The sequence below is a fragment of the Sprattus sprattus genome (genome assembly GCF_963457725.1).
Source record: "Sprattus sprattus genome assembly, chromosome: 2".
Lineage (NCBI taxonomy): Eukaryota > Metazoa > Chordata > Actinopteri > Clupeiformes > Clupeidae > Sprattus > Sprattus sprattus.
This window is the reverse complement of record NC_137921.1, coordinates 30434938-30452295: the sequence shown is the minus strand read 5'-3', so window position 1 is coordinate 30452295 and position 17358 is coordinate 30434938. Positions and strand designations below refer to the sequence as shown.

Below are 17358 nucleotides of genomic sequence, written 5' to 3'. Positions count from 1 at the left end.
AGATTTTTCTTCCAATGGGGATCAGTTGTTGGAGTTCTACTTTGGTTACAGTTGCACGGCATGCTGAAGCCACTAAGTGTTGAATTTAACTGTGATTCTTAGTTTCAGGGTGCTCATAGTTACCTCTGTGCAGTACGTTGCAGTACATATGAGCCACGTGAGAGCAGTGTCGAGTTGAAAGACTTTCACTCTCATAGACCACAGGGCAATAAGCCGCCAGGTGGGGGCGCCAGATATCAAATAAGGGCCTTAAAAACAGTATATTTTCCTGACTGAAAGATGATGCCAAAAACACTTGTTTTGAGTGTATTTTTCAGAATGCCAGCAATTGAGATTTTTGGAGATGCCCCTCTTAGAAGCTATTTTGCCTGAAATGCTGCTGTTAAAACACCTTTTGTTCACACATCAGATGTGACCATCTTACTGCCAGCTTGATCTCTGCTGTAACATTTCCTCTACAATAATCCTAACTGCTCACAGTACTGAAGGTGCATTGTGATTTAAGGGCACTTGAGGGCCTGAAGTGAGATCTGGTGAAGCTGGGTCTGCAAGCCGTCCCATCGCTCTTTTTAAGATGGCGGTGTGCCCAAGGCTACGCTTTCTCTTTCGCTGTGAAGTTAACCACCTAAGTGGTTCCCTAATGGCCTTCCACAGCAAGCACTTGCAGTGTCGGCCTCTACTTGGCTTAGCGGAAGTGTCCCAGAGCACAATATAGTGGTACTGTACTGATAGCATCTGGTCACCACCTCACCATGGTGAAAGACGGAAGCCTGCTCTTTTGACACCTTAAGTTTCTGTTTAAAGGCACTGGTTAAAACTGGTTTGTAGTCAGACTAACGTCATTTCAGAATCAGCTGGTGTCCTGGCGGCTCAGAGAAATGAAAGTATGGAGGAGCAAGGCTGGTTTTAATGCACTTGACCGTTACAGCACATTCCTATGTGTTTGGGCGAAGGAGCCAATGCCAAGCGTGTGTTGGTGTGACTGTTTGCATCCTGTTTGCTTTTTTTGTGTGTGTGTGCTCTGTGACCTTCCAGAAGGACCTCCCCTGTCGCTGGGATTGTGCTGTGCAGTGCTGGCTGACAGCTGATCAAAAACACAGTGTGGAAGTATGCTCTAAGTACAAAAGGAAAAACAAATACAAATACAGCGTCCCATACCATCCACGGGTCTACTGTCCACGAGGTACCAGGTCAAGTCTCCCCATCTCTCTGATGTTAGTTGCCCTAGCAACTAAAGGCTGGATAAAGAGCACTAAATAAAACTTAAAAAAATAAAACAGTGCTTTGATGCAGGGCATTTTTACACTTAAGTGACAAAATGCAAGAGGTGGATTTCCACACTTGTGTTTATTTCTTTTCTTCTCAAAGAACCATTTTTTTGTTTTCCAATAAACATGAAAATTAAATTATTTGAGTGTGTAGCCCTTATTTCAGCAGTTTTTGTTGTTGCTGGGCTTTTATTTGCTATTTACTTTTTGGCAGTCTTCTGATAATTAATTGAAGGTGTTCTGTGGCCACAGAGTATCAGCACTCAGGCTCAAGGAGATGATGTAGAAGTAACTATGGCTCATTCATCTGCACTCTCTGAATCCTTTGTGCCTGGACAACATGTCCCAAAAGCGTCACTCAGCAACGGCTGTGTGAACTTGGACAGAGAGGGTTCAAGATGACCGTCTCTCGACCATTTACGAAAGCAGTTGTTTAACGACGCTTTCGGGGAACTTAAACTCAAACTCAGGCTGCTGCACCTTCCGTGTCGATCCTATCCGCCACTACACAAATGCAGTGGGTTGCCACGGGCAAGACAAAGGACCTCGTATCCCTGACGCGCCAAAACAGCTTTCCTACGTTAGCACTGGGTCAGCAAGCTCCCAACAAACCCAATTATTTTTCTCCGGGTGGCAGCAGACATGCCTGAAAGCGGTTCTTCCGCCCTTCCAGCCGGGCTGGTCTTTATTGGGTCTCGGGCACGAATACCGATGAATGGGATTTCAGCAGTGTCGCTCAAGATAATTCTTCACCGGCAGTAATGTAGGCCTAATCCTTTTGAAAAATCATTGACAATATGGGGGTATTTAAGGTCAAGTCTAGCAATGTGGAAATCTGCAAATAGTCCTACTTGACAGGCTTTCCCTGGTTTATGCATCTCTCTGTCTGTTGTTTTCAAGTAAGTGGCCTGACATTAAATACAACTGTGTGAAAAGGCATTTCGAGAACCCAGGTGCAGCTCCATTGATCAGCTATGCAAAAGAAGAAGTACAATCATCATAATGTCAGTCCTCCAAAGCAGTTAAAAATGCGGTCCGAGATTCTGCCAAAATATAATTATCATCATCATCATCAGTCATTATTTATTCAGAGAAATGGACTAAGCAGCTTTTTACAGCAATGCCCTGATTGAGGATACAGAATACATAGCAACAATAAATAAACAAACAGGAAAAATAAAACACATTATAAAACTCGTAAATTAGGTAAAAATTAAATCATAGGCCTATAATTAGTTAAAACAAGAGCTCTGAGGCACATCCTTAGCATCTAAAAGGATCTTAAACTGGTTTACAGACAAAAACTGTTAATATCCACAAATATCCAATCACATGCCTACACCCCTCCCCTGCGTACTACTCCTGAAGCAACGTGTTGGTTGACTGGAGTTGTTGATGGCTTGATAAGACCCACTATTGTTTTCCATGAACAGTGTCTGGACTGTGTTCGAGCACCAGTTATTTTGAGCGCATGCACTTAACGGAGAGCTAAGAGGACCATGAAGAGCAATTCACTGAATATGATTTGTTTTTAAATGTTTTGCATTATCATCGCAGACTGTAGGCCTACCTTTAAATGATCAACTTTTCACAGTCTTCTGAGTCAGCCTAACTAAGTCTTTTGAGATGTGCCTCATTAGCCTGATAAGAGACCCACTGTCCCAGAAACCTGCTATGATCTCCGGCCCACTACTCCCCTCAGTCAGTGATCATAGAGGCATGACCAGCAGCATGACTTAAAGCCTTGGGTGCACTGAAAACATGACGGGAATGGAGACTTAAATAGCGCAATGTGCTTGCGTGAAGTGAAACTGTTTTGTACAATATTAACTTCCATTAGAATGTAAATAATATAGGTTATTATGACTTAGTGTAGAGAAGAACTACATGCATCCCAAGGGGCCATTAGATGTAAACACACACACACTGCTAACGTGAATAGGACGTGAAAGCGAGTGCACTGGGTCAGAAGCATATCGTGCCTCAGGGGGTGCCTTAAAACTGCCAGCGCTGGCGAATAACATCTGAATTGTAGCGCTTGTTCGCATCTGCTTATTCGTGTACCATGCTACTTTTGCACTGTATTAGAGAGAGAGAGGAATCATGTGCAGTTTTTTGAGGCCAAGTGCAGTGGACACAATAATGTCAGCCTCTGGTTTGAATAGAACAGCTCCGCACAAAAGAGGGAGGTTGTTGAAGGGTGAGATAGGGCTTCTTTACATCCTCTGAAGCCAGGGTCACTGGGGTACACTGAGCCATCGTGGAGAGCGTTGTTACAACAGCGAAGTTGTCGAGATGAACATTTTTCTCTATTTAACACATGTGACCATGGGAAGAGGCAGGATGCAAGATGCACAATTGGGTTTTTAACCCACTTTTGGAAAATGCAGCGTTGTGATTTTAGCTATGTTGAGTGCCCTGTATATTGCTTATAAGAATTAATATGAGAATGGAATGAGTCGATTAAAAGGGATTGCCAACATCTGATGGATTGCATGCCAAAGATATTGGATAACCAAAGACTAAATATTAAAAACTACAAAAAAATATCAGTACAGTTCAACACACTACTGGAATAACCGCCCAATTTTGTTTGAAAACAAACGTATTGGTGCAAGGTTGTTGAAAGAAAATAAATATAAATTCCTAATTTACAACAAATAGATGAGTTGATGTGTAGGCTATCCCTTTTTACGCGTTCTATTTTAAGACGATAACTGTACATAGCCAACTTCAAACCTAATCAGACACACCCCATTGGCAGGTTTAGTGCCCCCCTTAGCAATATCCCTTCGTCTCTCTGAAAGTTTTCTCTTTATAACACTGTCTGCCGATGTAGTTAATTACACACTGCACCAAATGTAAAATGTGACAAAGAAGCAATGCGGTGATTCCGGGTAGTATTTGGGAAAAGCACAGTGTCGTCGGGAAACGGCCCTTTACCCATTGCACTGAGGTCAGCATTTCAACTCTCGGTTGCTTGTAATCATACACGGATGATGCAGCAGTCGAAGTGGTATTAGGGGTAGAGTCTAGGTTGATTTTAGGTTGCTACACGAATGAGCATCGTATGATATCAGCGGAATCGTTATTGCCAGAAGGAACTTAGCCACTGGCTCTTTAAAAGGACAGTTTGTTGTAGGATCTGCCGATAACACGGACTCAAAACCCCGCCTTCACGAAACTGGCATTCGATTCTTACCGGTAGCGCTCCGCAGTCCTCACGTTTCAGTATTCAAATTGTCTTTGGAAGGTGTCTTGTTCAGGAATTTTGGAGGAAGACAAATCTTTTGCTGAATTCAATTATGAATAAGTGCTCAAATGGAATAATGTGAGCGGTCTTATGTGGTCCATCGGACAGTCTTGTTCCTTGTTGTCTAATTTCGGTCTACTGCGTCCTACCCAACACCGTGGGATTTTACACTGGATACCCTGCCAAAGTTCAACCTGATACCACCAATGGCCAGTAGTACACTACATATCGACTTCATTTTTCTTTGACAGCTATGTTTTTTACGGAATGCACGAGTGGATTTGTTCCTGTGACACACCCTTTCACGTCTGAAGTAATGTGTTTGTGCTCATTAAAATGAAACAAGATTGACCCGCTGGTACAATCAGCCTCCAGCATATACTGTATAACTGAAACGGTAAGTGCTAGAAACTGTGATAATGCCCCGGCGTAAAAAGCCTTTTTGAATGACACACACTTTGTACGTTTAACTGGTGAAACCCTACACGAACTGCCATCACTGGTGCTGTAGACAAAAAAGCTTTGCTCATGGAATGTAGCATGTGGCAAGACTTCCACAACCGGCTTTTTGTAATTGTTCAGAGTTAAGTGGTTTACGTACAGACTACATGATAGGTTTCAGCGTAAAGTAGGCTACATGATGGCCTAGCCTACCAACTGTTGTGTTTTAAATGTAATGTAAACTTGTGTTCTGTCAGGATCAAAGATGTCCTCGGTAGTTTTGTCAGAAGTCTGTGAGGTGCCACTCAAAGACCTGCCCTTGGACAACTGGATGGCACATCTACCCGCTGCATTGTGGGACATCCCACTCTGTAATCTATCTATCCCAGGTACCTGACACCTTCTGTTCACCTACACCACTGAAGTGTTTAGTGGGTTTAGGGTTATGTTCAGTGAAAACGACAGGTGCAGACTGTTATTTCACACACACGCACACACACACACACACACACACACACACACACACACACACACACACACACACACACACACACACACACACAAACCACACACACACACACACACACACATGTGCGTACACACAGTGAAAGCTTTCACTGTCTCTTTCTCAGATATGTTGTAATTTTATCAATGCTAGATGGATTTCCTTCTCAGTTGTGTCTGCATGCAAGTATAAAGCATGTCCTCACTCTGTATATTTTCTGCACAGCCACTGGATATTAGCTAAATGTTTCTGAAATAACCGAATAACGAGCTTGGTGTATACATTTGGTGTTTGAGGTATGGTTCTAATGAGTTAAGAGGTTTTGAGTGATACATAACTGAGTCTGTGGTTATTCAAGAAGGATCAGATTGTGTGGTTTATAGACTGTCAGCCCTATTTCACTTTCACGATCAATAATGAGAAACAGTCTGGCCACCATAATGATCAAGCAGCCTTTCAGGTCTTCTGTGAAAATATTCTAGGCCTACAAATATCCATATGATTTTAGCTTAAGCTTGAAATATGAAGTCTTATTTGAAAGCTAGGTTTTGAGCACTGACCGACACAATTTGTTTGTTTGTAGGGAGTCATAATGCAATAACATACTGCCTTGATAAGAATGACCGGTCCCCAGTGGATCTTACTCAGCCAGACGTTCTACAGAAGCTGGACAAGTACATGAAGCCTCTGATTCGCCCTTTTGTTTACAAATGGGCAATTGCGCAGGTAGGATACGTTATATATTTTATCAGAGATTTGTGCGAGGCAGATAAGTGATTGGTCATTAGTGAGGGTTTGATCAATAAGTCTATTTAATTTAGCCATTGAATAATCAATGGGTGTCAGGATGTAATTAAGTTTTAATCCAATCGTGTGTTGTTTTGCACAGTATGTGATTCATTTAATAGGGTATCCAAAATGTATAGGAACACTTTAAAACGGTGGTTATTTACATAGTTTTGGGGATGTTTTGGAAGTTAAATATGATTATATACTTTCACATCACATGTTTGCTATCGTTATGTGCACATCCAAGGGACCCTTTCCCACCGATGGGAAATGATAGGTGAAAAATCACCCTAGTTACCTCAGGACTCCGGAGCTGCATGAAAGTATATTTATTAGACAGACAACAAAGACAATTGCAATCGGGCTCCCCTCCCAGCACAAGGCTGACAGTGAAGGCCATGATAAACCCTTCGCACAAGGTTTATATAGTCAGAAGTTTGGTTTTCAGCAGGGGTAACCACGTGATGGATTTCTCACGTCCGAGGCTCCCTGTCTTGCAAGGATGGCAGTTTTGCACAAGGTCGGAAGAAGCACAGTTCCTTTCTTATCTCCTCTGGTCTAAACATGCTCTTGTTCATATGCAGACTTAGTGGCACCTAATATTCTAGTTACTCACACAGAGAGAAAAGCCATGCTCCTGCTTTCATAAGCACATGATTTATACAAGGAATAAATGAATACAAGTCACTTGATTATTATATTCTTAAGTCATTAACAGTGTTTGGAAATAATCTCTATCAGGAAAAATGTGTTCTTGATGTCAATATGCCTTTAAAGCTCTGGGATTTTTTTTGTCATAGCAGACATAAAAAGAGAAACCTTGAATGGTGATTCAGGGATCTCTATTTGGTCATGGTGTGGTGAGAAAACCTGTGGGGGTAGTGGGCCACAAAGTCATTCCAGGGCCATTACATAATGGCCATTGTCTTTGTCTGAGGTGTCCCAGGTTTGTTTACACCTACTCATCAATATGCATTTGTAAGAACAAGTTTTGGAGTGGCACAGGTAACTGAAATTATAAATATATAGTAGTGAAACCACACACACTTTCTGAATGCTAAACTCACATATGTATAGCCAACACCTATGTTTACAAGATTCAGAGTTCAAAAGTCTTGGTCCGAAACCTTTACAAAGTTTTTTTTTTTTTTACAAATTCTGACCTCCTCTGTTTAAGGGTTTTCGTAAGGGTGATTTCACATTTGATTTAAATTCAATTTTATTTTACGACATTCCTTTTACTGTAATGTTGTTATTCCTGATGTCTTTTATAACATAATCATGTATGCCACTTGTTCATGAATACTTTTAGTTAGGGGAAATATACAAAAACCATCAAGGCATATGAGACTTCCTTAAAAAGTCAAACAGGCCTCTTTCCCTGAAGGGTTAAGAGTATCGACCATTTTTAGTACAAATTGGAATCTCTCAGAGCCTAAAAGTGAATACATACCTCTAGATGCACTCTGAAAAAAATCAATCAACTGAAAGATGTTTTTTCTCAAAATGAAATTGAAACTGCAGAAAGAACCTGTCATGTCGGAAAGTGTTGAACACAGCAAGATTTCACTCCGTCAGCATTTCTTCTGCTGGTGGAGTTCTTTAAAGCTTGGTCTGAAAGTAAACTATATTGGTACTGAGTTATTGGACCCATTAGTGCATTTTTGGATGTATTTTTTTTTTTTAAGTGTTTTGCAATCTCAAAGATACACTCCTTGACTTTAATCCTTTACACAAATTCAGGTAAATTCTCCTCATGCTCCTCTAGCAGTCCACCACCTATTCCGGCTAATCAACGCGTTGCTTCAGGACCTCAGAAGGGAGGAGTGTGATTTGATTGGCTGTTGAGCTCAAATATCAACAACCTTTTTACCAGAATTGAGGACTGTACCTTTAAATCTTTAAGCGGACCTGTAAGTCATCTTACTTCTTTGGCTTCATTAGGAGTGCAGTGTGACGGAGCAGCTGGATGGTGGAGTCAGGTACTGTGACCTCAGGATAGCCCATCGGCCCAACGACAGCTCCACCGACCTGTACTTCTACCATGGAGTATACACCACCATTACAGTAGAGGTGAGGCCCCAGTCGTGATCCTCAACTTTTAAAAGGCGAGTCCACGAGAGGATTTGGCACAAAAAAACACAGAAACTAGAAGGGTACTCAGAGAGTGCAGACCAATCCAAATGCCCTATCACACAAAGTGAATGTATGAATTTGTATATCCGCCCAGAGATTCGCCCTACCCTACCTGGTAGAGCAAGGTGTTAAGAACAACAAGGTCACAGGTGCTATACCCAGGCAGTATGCATACTCATACTAATACTTATATATCATATCTGTACAAATAACTGAATGACTGAATGGTTTGAGCTTTGAGGTGATTGGTACATTGCTACAGGAGGTAGAGGAGTAATTTAGTGATCGGAAGGTTGGAAGGTTGCTAGTTCCATTCCCCACTCCTCCTCACCAAGTGTGCAAGTGTCCTTGAGCAAGACACTGTGCAAAATTCCTTGTAAGCTGCCTAGGATAAAAGCGTCTTGCTAAATGACTAAATGTAAAAGTAATGTAAATGATTGATGTGAGTCATGTGCTGCCCTGTGTTGCCCACTGACAGACAGTGCTGAGGGAGATCAGGGATTGGCTGGACGCTCACCCTCGAGAAGTCGCCATCTTGTCCTTCAGTCACTTCCTGGGTCTGAGCCAGGAGCTCCACACCATGCTCATCTCTACAATCAAGAATGTGTTCGCTGCAAAGCTGTGTCCAAAATCGGTAACGTGTAATTCACTTGTAACAGCCAATATGTTTGTGCTTGGAATGTGTAAGGTGTTAAAGGGTCGAGTCCACTTGAAAAGAGAACAGGAGTGATCCAAGTTCAGAAGCTTGCTTCATTTTTTATTCATTTTAGAGGACCTCATCAGTTTAAGAGTTGGGGATTTCATATCCACATTAACTAATAATTCCATGCCTTTTTGTATAAAAAGTCACTTAAAAAAACTCAATGCATTTACAAGCACATATTTACTGGCTTGGTTTTCACACCTCGGTTACAGGAGCCAGTGACCCTGCGCAACCTATGGAGTCGAGGATTTCAGCTCATCGTCTCTTATGAGCACAATGTAACCAACTGCCATAGCGACTTGTGGTCCCATATCCCTTACTGGTGGGCCAACAAGTGCAAAGCCGAAGCGCTGATAGAAGAGTTTGAACGGCGGAAGCAGAACGGTAGGCCAGGTATGAGGAAATGTTCCCTGTATCATCTGATAAGCTGTTTTCCTCTTGTCTTGATCTGCACGAGCCTTTATACGTAAATAGATTGTACTTGCTGCCACTTTCAGGTAAGACCAAAGCTGAGAAATAAAGTTGAATACATCACATAATCATTAAAGCTTCACTAGTCAATGCACCAGGAGATTTAAAAAAGAAACCCGAGTGTTTAGTGAATCAATTCACAGCACGGTGTTTGAGCCAATCACCTGGTGGGAACTTCTATCGTGTTTCTTTTCACAGGTGGGTTCTTTGTCACGGGTATCAATCTCACAGAGGACCTGAAGTATATCTGTTCCCATCCCACTGAATCTCTGAAGGACATGGTCATGACCACCTACCCAGTGCTGCTGTCCTGGCTGAGAGAGCAGAGACCCGGCTCCAACACGGGCTCTATCAACATCATCGCTGGGGACTTTGTGACTGAGAGCCAGTTTGTACCAACCGTCATTGCACTGAATGAGAAGCTACTGAAACGGACCTCGTAATATTACGTTTGAATTTTTTTGGGTCAAAACGATTTCGCACACATTTTTTTTTCTTCTTCCTTTAAAAAAAAACTAAATTTGCATGAAACAGAGAATGTGAGTTCGTTCTTTGAATTAATATTTACTTCCGGCATTCTGAGATTTGATAGGATAAATTTGCACTCTTATAATGCTGATGTTTTTTTCTGGGCTATATCGGAAAGTATGCACTGATTTTTGTATTGCTGACTTAAGTACCTTACTGTAAGGTACCTTACTGTTAATGTCTTACTTTTTAATTCATTAGGAAGTCACTCGGTTATTATTCAACTGACCCTTGCAATAATTAGGTCACTTTTATCAGAGCCCTAAAATGGATTTTGTCATTTTTAAGGTCCGTACAAAAAGTGAAGCACAGATTTGATGTGTGACATTAGAATAGATGAGTTAATTCATTTTGAAGCACAACACGTTTCCCATTGGTTACTAGTAGCACAGATGTTCCCTTTACAGAAATATGTCTTTGGGTTAGCATGAGGGTCCAGAGATGCAGTTTCAGACATCACAACCCATAGGACCAATTTATGCAAGAACACAATATTTACCTACCAACCAGAATCTCACAGGTGTTACACATTACCAATATAGTTAGGTGTAGAAATACATCATACTGCTTCTCTCAAATGCATGGTACCAGTGGTATGACTCCTGGCATGAGGTTTTTTTGTATTACAACTTTGCTGCTACTGTTCCATATTTACCAGTCAAGAAAGCATGAACTCTTTGTCAGCAGGACTTAAGACAATGGCATTGTGGAGAATATTCACCTTTACAGATATAAAGAAAACAAACTCCGGCTGAGACAAAAGATGTGAATTAAAGGGAACTGAAGCTATCAAATGATGTAGTGTCAGTTTGAAATCACTGGAGTAAATCATTCCCCTTGACTAACACCACACTTGATGGCATACCAAACCATGTTCACCTTATATAAACATTCAAAAATAATTGGTCATCCATTTTTAGATACGATCAGATCACCATGTAGAAAGTTTACATGTCAGGTCAAGAGCTGTTATAAAGTGTACTATGCATGTGTGAGTGATCAGTGAGCAGGAACAGGGGCTACTACTCTGAGTAAACAATCCCTCTCGCTCTCTCTCAGTTGTTTTTTAGCTGGATAGATCTCCTGTACTGACAGGTTTCTCCCTCTAAAAACTGAACCTAACCATAAATGTGTGCTAGGTAGACTTGTACTCCCATTAGAGGAAGGTCCGTGGAGCAGGCTAGAGTTTGCCGCATACACTGGACACAGGATTGTTTTGGCTCTTGTGACATTCACACATCACAGCCACACATCTCCTACTGTCTTGCGGCTGTTTGAATGTCACTGCTGGGTAGGGTTAGGGTTTACAGCACATGAACACACTGGGAGGGACGCTGAAGAGATTCAAAATAGAAATATTCTGCACAAAGGTTTGGAAATTCTTTAACTGAAGTGGATATAGGTGGAGCCCTTTGTGTGCTTCTCAACCTCATCTTCTCAGTTCGACTTGCTTGGCAAGCTCAATATTTTTTTAAAGTTTGTTTTTATAAAAGAGGAAGAAAGTTATAGCCGTTTACTCACTCTTTGTCAGTTGATTATTGTTACACTGTAACAGGTGACCATCTACGCTGGTTCAGATGAGTAGCATCAACTGTTACATATGCACACTAAGAAAAAAACAAGGTACAGGAATGGACCTAAAAAGATACAAATGCTTTGTCTCTCCAGTTGAATCCAATCAGAGACCAAGCGCTGTACCTGTATCTTAAGTTCATTTTTGTACCCTCTTGTCTGCACCTCTTAAAGAATGTTTCTGCACCCCTTATGTCAAAAATGTCTGGTCCTGGTACACGAAAATGTATCCACTGGAAATGTACAAAATGTATGCCTAATTAGGTACAGCTGGAGCAACATGCCATTTTGTACCTTTATGAGGCAAAAACATACTCTTAAATCCAGCGGGGGAAAAAAAAACATTTTCAATTATTCACCTACATTTATTTATTTAAGAACAAACTTTTTTTTTGTACATATTGATTTTTATTTTCAAGTGACATCACTTATCATATTCCTTTTCAGTTTGGTACACTCGGTACTGCTTGTTGACATCCCACAGCTTCGCTTCATGACGACCATCTTTTCATCTTAATTCAGTTTCACTCTCAACACTGGGCATAAGGCTTAAGACACAAGCTGCTTTTTGGTAAAGCTGCAAGATAAGGAAGCATGGTTTATAAATCAGCCCTTACAGTATATGTGAAAACCAATTTATTCAACTTAAGAATAAAGGATGCTGAACTGTCCTTGAAATATCTTTTTGCACTACAATTTTCTTTTCTTTTTTTTCTCTTTCTTTTTTTTCTACCCTTTTTTCCATTCTCCAGTATTTAATTTATTTTATTCTCTAAATTAAACGGACATTGAGCAAAAAAGAATTTCATTACTGATAAATGCTGTTTATGAATATATGATAATAAACTTGAACTTAAGAAACATTCTGCCCGTGTGCTGCTCACAGGAATTTCTTGATATATTTTGTAAAGGGCGGCCAGGCTTGCTATAAGGAAGTCTAAAACCTGTCCAGTAGAAAGCTCATCCATCTCCAAATTTCTGTACATTTTGCGACAGGAGAACATTGCGAAACTCAAGCTTTCATTAGTATTTGCTTACAGGGTGAAGAACATTGTGAAGTGTTTTTCTCCCTCTGCTGGCAGCCATGAGGGTGTGTGTGTGTGTGTGTGTGTTTTACAGGGGACTATTGATTAAAACCTTTCACTAAAAACACCAGAAACTGTGGTTAAGACATTTGTTGAAGACATCTTTCAATGTTTCTATACTAGCTAACACTGCTGACTGCTGACCACTGCTAGTGGTTACACTGTTTGTCCTAGCCTACCTAATGCAGTTCAACTCAATGTATGTGTGTGTGGTCTTTTCATTCTGGACAGACAGAACAAATGTTTCAGATTTTATCAGGATTACACTACTGTGTTTCTGTAGGCGAAAACTATAAGGGAAGTCTGGCTTGTTCCTGCCATTGTGGATTAAATGAGAGCAGTAGCACGTTAATTTAGGCATTCACAACATTTAGATCAGGCAAGAGGACAGTGGTGACTAGTGTTGAGAGGCAACAGATCACACAGCAGTGTGGGAACTGTGTGGGTGGCTGCTTGGTAGAAAATGTACATTTTACTCACATGGGATAAATATCTTTACATAGACCAACTGCATTTATAAGACAAACCAAAATGTTGTAAAATCCATGTTATTTCAATTCCTGAGATCCTGAGATTAGACCAGGCAAAACCCAAAACAATGTGAACAGCTGTGGGAAAGAGAGGGAGAGAGATGAAATGGAATCTTGTTCAGTGAGACAAAATATCACTAGTGTTACACTTAATCTAGTCAAAATGACGGTTCTGCAAGAAAGTACAGACACACAACTGATGTAACAGGAATGCTGCCCAACCTCAATTTCAGCTTCTAAGACTTGTGGCGTCCCCACGCGGGCCTACTTTGCATCATATTGATGGTGTTTTGCATTAATAAAATGTAATCATTTTCAATGGGCATATATGCAGCTGTTAATGGCTGGTAAAAGCTTGAAATTGTCAATTATTATAATAGCACTCAAATAGTCTTTGTAAGAAGACCAGTTGTCTTTCTTTCACAGTAGTAATTGTTAGTTCAATCACAGATACAAGAAAAGTACAAACATGATTGGATCTCATTGAATGGGCAAAACAGGAGCCTTTCGCATGACGTCATGCTTGCAACCTGTCTGATCAAGCACATTCGGCCGGCTCGGGTTACTTTGATCAACTGATAGAGGAAAGCTGTCTTGTTAACATAAATAATGAGAAACAAAATAAGGACCACCGGGTCTTTAGTGGGTACAGTGATGTAGTTACGTATTTTAAACTTAAAGTCAGAGGTTTGCGGCCGTAAAAAGAACCAGGAAATGATCTGTTTTACACTTCACAGCGTTTGATGCTGGAGCTTTATATACACGCTCAGTATCACTTCTTCACCAGTCCAGCTCGCCCCGCTGATAGAAAAGGATTCAACGACAGAAATGTATGGACAACTTAATTCATACTAATTAAGTCAAGTTGTAGGTTGTACAAGTTGTAGTCCAGAAACAGGCTAAAACAAAGAAGACACCAGGAATCTAAACCTAGTTTACTTTCCATCCGTGGCAACCAATGGATTTGACTCAAAATGATTCAAACTACGGGGACTGGATGTCTGCTTTGCCAGAAGAGCTGTGGGACTTACCTCTGTCAAATCTCGCCATCCCAGGTAAAGACGAATTTCGTAACTTTGCCAACCTTGTCACACCATAACTATATATTTCCGTCAAGCGGATAACTTTCGAAGTGTGACTGACTTCTGTTTTTCTACAGGCAGTCATGATACCATGAGTTATTGTCTGGACATCACCTCACCTTTGGTTAGATCGGAGTCGGACACCTTTAGGATATTGGATGGTCTCTTCTACTGTGTTACACGACCTGCTATTTACAGATGGGCTACAACACAGGTTAGGGGATTGCATGTGTTTTTCTCATGTTACAAGCCACCAGTAGGATACAATTAATACTGTTATTAATGTTTTATACATCTCCAAGAATAAAGATAGCAACGACTGATCGTGAGATATAATTTGGATCATATCTCAGTCGTACTGGGAAAATGAAGCTTTTGAATGGGTTGAGTTAACAGTTAAATCTCAAGATCAAGATGTAAAGTTAAAATATTGTGGATTAATTTAGTTTAATCTCTATCTACTGTACTCCATTGGTAGCAAGGTGCTGACTATTACAATAATGTAAAATAATACCATCTCATTTACAAGAAAATAGAGGTTTTAAAAAGGAGGAAAAAAACTATCTGTATTATTATTTGTCTGGTGCATAGAGCACCGAAAAGTGCCTAAAATCACATATCTTTAAGACATTTAAAGGGTTCGTAACTATTTTCAGACTTAGTGTCCATGTGGTTCTTACAGTGTTGTGGTTCTTAGTCTGATGTCAACTCCTAATATGGTGTTTGCAGTCAGAGCCATAAAGACCTTTTCACTTCTTGATGAATTGGTCTTTGTTTAGATACAGGAAACTCTTGTACATCCACAGGCTGATGCCTCTCTTGCATTGTTCAGGAACTTATTTGCATTAGGATGCTTAATGCAAATGTTATGTATTAGATGCATGGAATGGAAAGTTACATTCCGCATAACATATGAAGGCTATGACATCCGTGTGACCGATTGTCGTCTCTACAGTTGAGTATGTGCTCTGACTGCCATATCTGGCTCTTTGGCGTTGTGGTCAGGATGCAGGTACCCTGTAGACCTGGGTTCAAGGCCATTGGAGATAATATTATGGTTATGTTGGTTATGTTGACCCCAGTGTGAGGGACCCCATAGATGGGCACCCTGGGAGACACAGGAAGTACGGGAGGTACACTTCACGCCTGAACATTAGTGCACTTCACGCCTGAACATGTGTGCACTTCACGCCTGAACATGGGTGCACTTCCCAGAGGGGAGGACAGTGCGACTGAGGGCCGTAACCACGGTTGAGTATGCGCTCTGACTGCGTCTTTGGTGTTGCGCTCAGGGTGCTGGTTTCGTACCCCAGGTTTGAGGCTGGGTTGGGGTGACTGCTCTCTCCCCTCACCATAGTGAGCATAAAGGCAAGCCAGTACCTAGTGCCACACAGTATTAGCAAGCATTTGCTTAGAATCTGGGTCAGGCTAATATTGGACCAAAACCGCCAATCAATTCTTCAGCTGGCCAAGTACAATAATGCTGCAAACTGTATTAAAAGTATAAACAAATGCCATAAGAAAGACAAGAAACCGCCAGACTTCAAATCATTTGGGAAGTGTTGTTCAGTATGTCCAGTATTACACTTCTAGTGAAATATTACTCACATAATGTCCCCCATTGTGTAGTTCTTCTAATTCTTTAACAATGTTACCCAAACAGGAAAAAGGAATTGTCGAACAGCTCACAGCAGGCATCCGCTATTTCGACTTGAGGATAGCCCACAAATCGTGTGACATATCAGACGATCTGTACTTCTTTCACGTCATATACACACACGAAAAAGTTCTGGTAAGAAGACTTCCCTGTTTTGTCAGACAATTAATGGAACACTATTGTCAAACTTTTCCATAATAATCTGAATTTTAATTTGTTGTATCCCAGGACACTCTGCAGGAAATTGCAAGCTGGCTTGACTCTCATCCCAAAGAGATTGTCATTTTAGCCTGCAGGAACTTTGAAGGGCTCAGTGACAAACTCCACGAAACGTTTATTTACAATCTCAAGAGGATGTTTGCCACAAAACTGTGTCCCCGCACGGTGGGTGAGATAGTGGGCAAACATTTCAAGAAAGTCTTCCGCAAATGTGGATTTGGATATAATTATTAACCGTCTAAATAATTAATAATTTGCTGCCTTAGTTGAACACACTTGTGCGCAGTGTTTGTGTTAGTATCTGATAGCCACCTGTTTCACCAGGAGGCTGTGGTGACCCTTCGGCATCTGTGGAACCTCAAGTACCAGGTGGTTCTGTCCTATGATGACCAGACAGCAGTGCGGCACACTGAGCTCTGGCCTGGCATTCCTTATCTGTGGGCGAACAAGCCGACGGCAGAGGGGCTGCTCGACTACCTGGAATGGGAGAAATCACTTGGTCGCCCAGGTGAGAGAGAACACTGTTCAATTAAAGGATATTTTAAATGATGTATTGAAATACTGGGTAACACAACCAAAATTGAAACTCAATGCAACATACACGCTCTGAAAAATTACAGGACTGTACATGTAATCTCAGTTTTTACACAAGATGTCTTGTATTTTGTACTGTACAATAAAAACTCAGTTAATACTCATATTTGTACATACAATTATGCTGTGTTGTACATTAAAGTACCATTCATTAACTCACAGTAAATTATTTTTTGCCAAGTACTATACTACACTATTCCCTGAAAGCCTTGTTATGTCTCCTGTACAGACGGGTTCTTTGTAGCTGGCCTGAACCTGACGGCCGGTCGCTGTTTCATCACCTCCAACCCTAACGAGTCTCTGCGCTCCCTGAGTGTGAAGAACTGGGACAGCGTGAGGGAGTGGCTGAAGGAACAGAGGCCTGGGCAAGGCCCCAGCAGCCTCAACATCATCGCAGGAGATTTCGTGGGCCTGATTCCCTTCTGTCACCTGATAATCGCTCTGAACAAAAAACTGATCAGTTCCCAGTCGTGGTGACTTAGGACATGCTATGAATAAGGATTTTGAAATCGTTACTAGAAGAAG

At 41.2% G+C, this 17358-nt stretch overlaps 2 protein-coding genes across 2 annotated transcripts; both read left to right on the top strand.

Moving 5' to 3' along the window:
* Positions 1–4776: 4776 nt before the first annotated feature.
* Positions 4777–10009, top strand: plcxd1.1 (phosphatidylinositol-specific phospholipase C, X domain containing 1, tandem duplicate 1; the record flags this gene model as incomplete). The annotated part of the gene is made up of 7 exons (XM_080860642.1): positions 4777–4918; positions 5228–5351; positions 6051–6193; positions 8201–8329; positions 8871–9026; positions 9308–9488; positions 9765–10009. The coding sequence occupies exons 2-7, from the start codon at positions 5228–5230 to the stop codon at positions 10007–10009; spliced, it is 978 nt and encodes a 325-aa protein (XP_080716768.1). The 5' UTR covers positions 4777–4918.
* A 4230-nt stretch (positions 10010–14239) lies between these two features.
* plcxd1.2 (phospholipase C, X domain containing 1, tandem duplicate 2) lies at positions 14240–17310 on the top strand (the record flags this gene model as incomplete). Its single annotated transcript, XM_080860643.1, has 6 exons — positions 14240–14336; positions 14441–14577; positions 16027–16155; positions 16249–16404; positions 16564–16747; positions 17063–17310. 6 exons carry the CDS (start codon positions 14240–14242, stop codon positions 17308–17310), a joined length of 951 nt encoding a protein of 316 aa, XP_080716769.1.
* Between the last annotated feature and the right edge of the window lie 48 nt (positions 17311–17358).